At 43.7% G+C, this 7,727-nt stretch overlaps 1 protein-coding gene across 1 annotated transcript; it reads right to left on the bottom strand.

The window, feature by feature from the left end:
* Positions 1-417: 417 nt before the first annotated feature.
* Positions 418-6,231, bottom strand: LOC116873651 (C-type lectin domain family 4 member G-like). Its single transcript, XM_032867516.1, has 7 exons — positions 6,188-6,231; positions 5,909-6,019; positions 5,611-5,664; positions 5,438-5,527; positions 4,733-4,884; positions 3,345-3,448; positions 418-1,339 (listed from the first exon to the last, which is right to left on the bottom strand). Exons 1-7 carry the CDS (start codon positions 6,222-6,224, stop codon positions 1,213-1,215), a joined length of 675 nt encoding a protein of 224 aa, XP_032723407.1. The 5' UTR covers positions 6,225-6,231; the 3' UTR covers positions 418-1,212.
* Between the last annotated feature and the right edge of the window lie 1,496 nt (positions 6,232-7,727).

Genomic DNA, 7,727 nt, shown 5'->3' with positions numbered 1-7,727 from the left:
TCTTTGGGGTAAATACCCAGTAGTGCAATTGCAGGGTCATAGGGAAGCTCTATTTTTAATTTCTTGAAGGTTGATATCCAGGATCTATAAAGAACTCCTCAAACTCAACACACACAAAACAGACAATCATATAAAAAAATGGGCAGAAGATATGAACAGACACTTCTCCAACAAAGACATACAAATGGCTATCAGACACATGAAAAAATGTTCATCATCACTAGCCATCAGGGAGATTCAAATTAAAACCACATTGAGATACCACCTTACACCACTTAGAATGGCCAAAATTAGCAAGACAGAAAATAACATGTGTTGGAGAAGATGTGGAGAAAGGGGAACCCTCTTCCACTGTTGGTGGGAATGCAAGTTGGTGCAGCCACTTTGGAAAACAGTGTGGAGATTCCTTAAAAATTAAAAATAGAGCTTCCCTATGACCCTGCAATTGTTGAGTTCCTTTTTGATCATGTTTACCTTATATGAATTATTATAAATTGCATTAATTTAAAATGTTATGTAGAATGTTCCTCGTGACACAAATTAAAAGAAATATATGATAGACTTCTATGTCTCAGTTTAATAATTATAAACACTTGGCCAATTGAGTTTCTTATATACAACCTTCCTGCTTATTTAATTTATTGTTTTAAGAAAATCCTATACAGTACACAAATTTACCCATATATATTACCCATACTCATGTTAGTATGTATTGCTAACACACAGTGATATATCTCTTATCTATCTATCCATCATCTCTCTATACCATGCTATTAGCATGACTCACAAATAAATAAAATTGCCTTCGTGTTGCCTGATATACATGCATACTCAAATATTGTGATTTCTTCAAAACCTTTTTCAAATCAAAACCCAAACATGGTACACATGTTAATTTAGTGATGTCTTTAAGGCTCTTTTGTTTTCTAACAATACTACATTTGCCTTTATTTATGTCATTTTTTAAAAACTAGATTATTTGTCTTGTAGGAAGTCCTACACAATATATTCTGCTCATTGTTCCATCCTGGCATTATTTTTCATGTTCCTCAACAACATTTAGAAGTCAGGGCAAGAAAGGGGAAAGATGCTTCCAAGAGGACCAGAGCTTTCAGAAAACCCCCTTTTCTGCAGAGAAGTTGGGAAATTGTTATGAGATCAAATATCAAGACAACCTTTCCCAAGATTGCAGGCAGAGTAAAAGGATCAGTCTCAGCAGACCTGTGGCTTCTCACAGATCCAATAATACCAGGACACCTGGCACATCCCCGAGAGCCAGGAGCCAGACTTCTCCATGAAGACACAGTCATAGTCAGAAGATGTGGTGTCAGGCCAGTTGCTGTGAAAACACACACGAGCATCAGCCAAGTCCCCTAGCCACAGTACTGGGGCAAGACACACTCAGCCATGCCCAGCTGGGCTTCTCACTGTTAAGCTCCCAGAATAGGATAAGGCTACCAGGGGAGGGTCTAGCCTTGGGGATATGTGAGAAATCTCTAGAAGTAAAATATCCCAGCCATCTCTTAGAGCAAGGGTTTTTACATGAAGGAACTACTGACATTGAGAGCCTTATCATTATTTGTTGTGGGGGATGTCCTGTGCATTGTAGGATAGTGGGCAGCAACACTGGTGTCTACCCACTTGACGCCAGCAGCATCCGCTCTATTGTGACAACCAAAAATATTGCAGACAGTGCCAAATCGCTGTAGGGGGAAATCACTACCTTCTGAGCACCACTGTTTTATAATAATCATCTGGTGCAATTTCTTGCATTATAAATGATATAAATGAGGCCAAAATGGACAAATAACTTAACATCCCTGGGTCTCTGAGTTTAAGTTTCAGGAGATGACACATTTGAATGTCCAGTATATAATAGGTGCTAAGTCTGTCAAAGGATCCTATGCCCTCTTTCCTAAACATTTCTTGAAATATTCACAACACTCATTCATTCATTCACTCCAATACAGTTGATTATGTACCTGCTGTGTACCAAGCCCAGAAGTGGGTACTGGAGACACATCAATGAGTTGGATGACTGCTCTGCCCTGAAGCAGCAGCCTGTCTGATGGGTAAGACATGTGCAGGCAAAGGAAGATCATAACTGAAATTGACACAGCCACAAAACTCTACATAGTGTTAAGGGAGTTGGAATAATTCATTCTGGGCAAAGGATGGATTCCTCTATGAGACTTGACACACATATTGTAGCTCACCAAACCAATAAAATGTGTTCTAGGCAGATAACAGCAGGAGAAAAAACAGAAAGATCAGATGCAAGACAGTGTTCAAAAAGATGAGTTATTTGTCACAAAGTTGTGAAAGGAGATGGAGAGCCTTTGGGTGTGTAAGAGAAAAGAATGTAAAGATGAATGGCACCCACTGTGTGGGCATTGAAAGGTGCCATCTAAAGATTCTAGGTTATCCGGGACACCTGGGTGGTTTCGGTCAGTTAAGTGTCTGCCTTCAGCTCAGGTCATGATCCCAGGGGCCTGGAATCAAGTCCCGCATCTGGCTCCTTGCCCAGTGGGGAGCCTACTTCTCCCTCTGTCTGCCACTCCTCCTGCTTGTGCTCACTCTTTCTCTCTCTGATAAACAAAAAACACAATCTTTAAAAAAAAAATTTAAATAAAATTAAAGATTCTGGGTTATGCATGTAACATTGAGAAATTAGGTGTTTCCTAAAACTATATCAAAGGTGTGTTTTAGGAAGATGACCCTTGAACTTGACTAGAACATGCGTTCATGGGGGTAAGACTAAGAATAGGATATATAACAATCATCCTGACCTGAGCTGAGGCAGAAGATGTGGAAATTGAGGAAAGCAGAAATACTCAAGATGGTCCAGGAGGTTAAGTGTGAAGTTCTAGGAAAGTGTGTGGACATGAAAAAAAAAAAGTTCAAGAACAGATGACCAGAATGTGAGGTCATTGAGTCACATGTAGAGGGGTTAAGTCTGGAATCCCTAGGCAGTTATTCCTTGAGTGTGTTCTGTAGGACACTAAAGGCTCCAGATACATGCAAATGAGATGTACATCTCAATAAGCTTGGCACATTACACACTGCCTACTCCCTTCTCGAAGTGTATGATTCTCTTCAATGTATTAACAGCACCAAGACTTCCCACAATAAAGAACTTCCTATTAAGTGTTGTTTAATTATGGTCTACACACACACACACACACACACCTCTGCAGCTAACAAAATAACATTAAGCATGACAATAGGAAATGTGACAGGCAGTTTAGTTTTAACCAAAATCAGACACTTGAGACAGTGTGGGAATCTGTAGGAAGATGTCTTCAAGGTCCAGTGAGACAGACAAGCTCAACAGGGACACTCACATAAAGGTGGGTGCTGAGCCATCTTGCCACTTGTAAATGCCCTTTGGATACTGTTTCTTAAGGCCAATCCAGTAGACAGTATTTTCCTTTAGCCTTAGGAATTTCTGCATGAGAAGAAGGCAGAGTAAGTCAAGAAATACTATGGGCAGAGGTGAGAATGGTGGTGGAAGTAGTCCCTGAAAGGGAGTAAGACTTACAGGACCCCATAGGCAGGGATGTTGTCCAAAGCAACATCCTTGGCTGAAGTTGGCTAAAAGCTCTGGGTAGATCTCCATTTCCACCATTATTATGGCCTATGTGGTCATCAAATTATGGATACTTGTGGCCCTCGGGCTTTTCATTTATAAAATGGGGATAAAAGTGGCAGGTGCTGGGACGCCTGGGTGGCTCAGTTGGTTAAGCAGCTGCCTTCAGCTCAGGTCATGATCCCAGCGCCCTGGGATCGAGTCCCACATCGGGCTCCTTGCTCGGCGGGGAGCCTGCTTCTCCCTCTGCCTCTGCCTGCCATTCTGTCTGCCTGTGCTCGCTCTCTCTCCCTCTCTCTCTGACAAATAAATGAATAAAATCTAAAAAAAAAAAAGTGGCAGGTGCCTTCCAGAATTTTCTGAATATTTTTTATGTTCAGTTAGCCAACATTTAGTACATCATTAGTTTTTGATGTAGTGTTCAACAATTCATTAGTTGCATGTAATACCCAGTGCTCATCACCACATGTGCCCTCCTTAATGCCCATCACCCAGCTACCCCACTCCCCCACACCCTCCCTTCTGTAACCCTCGGTTTGTTTCCCAGAGTCCAGAGTCTCAAGAGCTCAGTGTGGCTCCTAGCAGAGCACTGGTTAAGAGGTAGTTAGGATTATTCAAAAGCATGGTTTACAGGGTGAGAAATGTAGACACTACCCCCTTAGGAAGAGTTCTGGAAAATAGTAATCATTTGGATTCCACTGACAAACACTGAGTCCACTGAACCACACTGAGTATGTCTAATCTGGTCCCTGGCATTATCAGCTTAAAAATGAGTCAGAACCACACCTAGCCTGGGAGTTCTTCATGTGAGAGGAGATGAACCGGGGATCTGGCAGCATAGTCCAGTGTTGAGGAAGAGGGGGTGGGAAGGATGTTGAAGGACAAAGTTGGATCTGAAGAAGAAGGGGTAGAAGTTGTCTATGTAGATAGAAGGAAGCATTCTGGACAGAGGAGCCAACATGAAGAATCACTCAGAAAAAAGACTTGGCCAAGAAAGAATCTTGGCCAATACCATGTGCTAAGGCAGTGGAAGGGTATTATGAAGGGGAGAAGGAAGGATTGGCACTAGGTTTTGCATGGGACAAGGACATGAGCTTGCAATGACTTGAAGGGTCCCCAGAGCACCCCTCCCCACCTTCGTACCTGCTCTGCTTGGCTATTGATGATGACCAAGTGAGCACCCTTCTTAGCACAGTGATCCTTGGCTTCAAACCAGTCCTGTTGCTGTGTGGAAAATAGATAGCAGGAGCCCTGAAATTCCATCCAGTTTTCCAGGCAGGGCTCACAGGATGATTCTGGAGAAGGGGAAAGAGGTTTGCTCTGTTGGGGTCAAGGGCTGCACTGGCCACTGAACAAGGTCTCCAGTGAAATGATTCAAACCTGTGCATCTTTGCCACTTTGCAAAAGTAAGCACAGTAGCTTCCCATTTGTTCATTCAGGAGATGGGCAGGGGTGCCTGGGTGGCTCGGTCAGCTAAGCAGCTGCCTTTGGCTCAGATCATGATCCCCACGTCCTGGGATCGAGCTCTGAGTCAGGCTCCCTGCTCATTGGGGAGTTTGCTTCTCCCTCTCTCTCTCTCTGCTGCTCCCTCTGCTTTTGTTCTCTCTCTCTCTCTCAAATAAATAAATAAAATCTTTAAGAGAGAGAGAGGCATTATGAGATGGAAGAGTAATGCCATTCAGGGGACCTCAAACTTTATATGAACACCAACCCTGATAAAGGGTTGATTAAAACAACCCTACATATACGCATGTGTTGCAAGAATCACTAGCATCAACAGTGTCCAAGAGAACAACCTTCTTCTCCCAACTCCCACTTCCCACCACCCAACTTGCCCCATCTCCTTACCATTGCCTGCCCGCAGAGCCTCCATTTGCCGGAACATCTCTCCCCGCATCATGTCCCGTCTGTGCCCAGCATCTGCCAGACCCTGCACAACTAAGGGGCCCACAGAGAAAGGCAGATCAAGACCTGGTGGAGGGATGGGGAGGAATAAGCCCTCCATAACATTCAGCACTCACGTTTGATGTCCAGTTGCTTGAGTCCTTCCTGCATCTGGTTGAAGAACTGCAGTACTAGAGGAAACACATGGCTGATATGTACTAGACTTTTCGATACACAGTTCTTTTCCCACTCCCCAAATTGCAGGCTGAGACAAAGAGGGCAGTTTCTTTCTAGAATCATTGAGTCCAGCAACACAGTCCAGTCACCCCCTACTGACCCATCGCTACCCCAGCCCTCTAGGGTCCTCTTCTCAGGACTGCAGGTTCGGAGGCCTGGGTCCATGTGATCACCCATTCCCATGGCTCTACACCTTACCCTCAGCCAGAACCACACCAAGGATGAGGACTAGCAGAAGCAACATCAGGGTTATCGTCAGGCAGAAAAACTTCCAGGGGCCATCCTGGGGCAGCTTTTGGTCCCAGTGTGCTGCAGGAAATGCAACAAGCATGAGGCGGTGCACACGGTCTCTGAAAGTGCTGGTAACATGCTAGGAATGTGGGGGGATGAGACTGAACCAGGCCCTGGAATGGGAGGCAGTGAGCACCCCTGGTATTGAGGAGGGTATCTACTCCTGCCCTCGACTTCTTGACTCACCTGGTTCCCCCGGCATGGGCAGAGATTTTCCCTCCATGGTTGTGAGGTCCGGTAGCCCGATGTTCTCTATGGCTGCCTTCACCTGTGGCTGCAATCTTTCTGTCTAGCTAACCACAACCCTTCTGGTTATTATTAAAGACACACCCATCCTATACTAGGAAATACCACCCCCTATGTAAACCATCAGATGTTTCCTTCCTGGCTCCCTAAGGCCCCCAAGATCTCTAGATGGCTTATCATCGGTTCATGTCACAGGGAGGTGGCATTAGCGTCTTGGAAAAAGTATTCTGTTCCAAGTATGCAGTAAAACTCTGTTTTTTTCTCAGTTTGGGGGACAGTAGCGGCCCCAGAAATCTTCCTCAAAGTTTCCAGTGCATTTGCACCTTCAGGCTTCTGGTTGCAGTCGTTTCAAAAGATCTTGCATTTTCTCGGAGATAAAGTTGTAGTGGTTTCAACTTTGGAGTTATGTTAATGCTCACTCATAACGTAAGGCCACTCCTCTGCCACACATTGCTTTATGTCTTAAATGGAGAATATGGTACAGTAAGGAGGACAGGTAAGCTAATGTAATTGAGAGTCTTCTATTTATCAAACCTGTTGTTAAGAAATATCCATATATCACGTCATTTCATGGGTCTTTTTCTCTTCGAATGCTGTTACAATTTTTCTTTTTCTTTGGTTTTCACCAGGTTGATTAGGGTGTGTGTGTGTGCACGCGCCTGTGTGTGCCTCCATATGCTGTTTGGAATTTACCCAGCTAGGGATTTTCTGAGTTCCCTCAATCTATGTTTTAATGATCTTTTATGATTTTTTAAATTTTATTTTATTTTTTCAGTGTACCAAGATTCATATACACCACACCCAGTACTCCATGCAATACGTTGAGTAATACCTTAATACCCACCACCAGGTTCACCCATACCCCCATCCCCCTCCCTTGCAAAATCCTCAGTTTGTTTAGCAGAGTCCACAGTCTCTCATGGTTCATCTCCCCCTCCGATTTCCCCCAATTTACTTTTCCTTTCCTTCTACTAATATCCTCCATGTTATTCCTTATGCTCCACAAGTAAGTAAAACCATACAATTGACTTTCTCTCCTTGACTTATTTCACTCAGCATAATCTCCACCAGTCCCATCCATGTTGCTAAAAAGTTGCGTATTCATCCTTTCTGATGGAGGCATAATACTGCATAGCATATATGGACCACATCTTCCTTATCCATTCATCTGTTGAAGGGTATCTTGGTTCTTTCCATTGGCGACTGTGGCCATTGCTGTTATGAACATTGGGGTACAGATGGCCCTTCTTTTCACTACATCTGTATTTTGGGGGTAAATACCCAGTAGTGCAATTACAGGGTCATAGGGTAGCTTTATTTTTTAATTTCTTGAGGTATCGCCACACTGTATTCCAAAATGGCTGCACCATTTTGTATTCCCAACAACAGTGTAAGAGGGTTCCCCTTTCTCCACATCCTCTCCAACACTTGCTGTTTCTTGTCTTGTTAATTTTGGCCATTCTAACTGGTATAAGGTGGA

The sequence above is a fragment of the Lontra canadensis genome, unplaced genomic scaffold (assembly GCF_010015895.1).
Source record: "Lontra canadensis isolate GAN:19392208 unplaced genomic scaffold, GSC_riverotter_1.0 scaffold35, whole genome shotgun sequence".
NCBI classification, from domain to species: Eukaryota; Metazoa; Chordata; class Mammalia; order Carnivora; family Mustelidae; genus Lontra; species Lontra canadensis.
The sequence above is the reverse complement of the archived record's forward strand: the minus strand, read 5'-3'. Positions and strand labels throughout refer to the sequence as shown.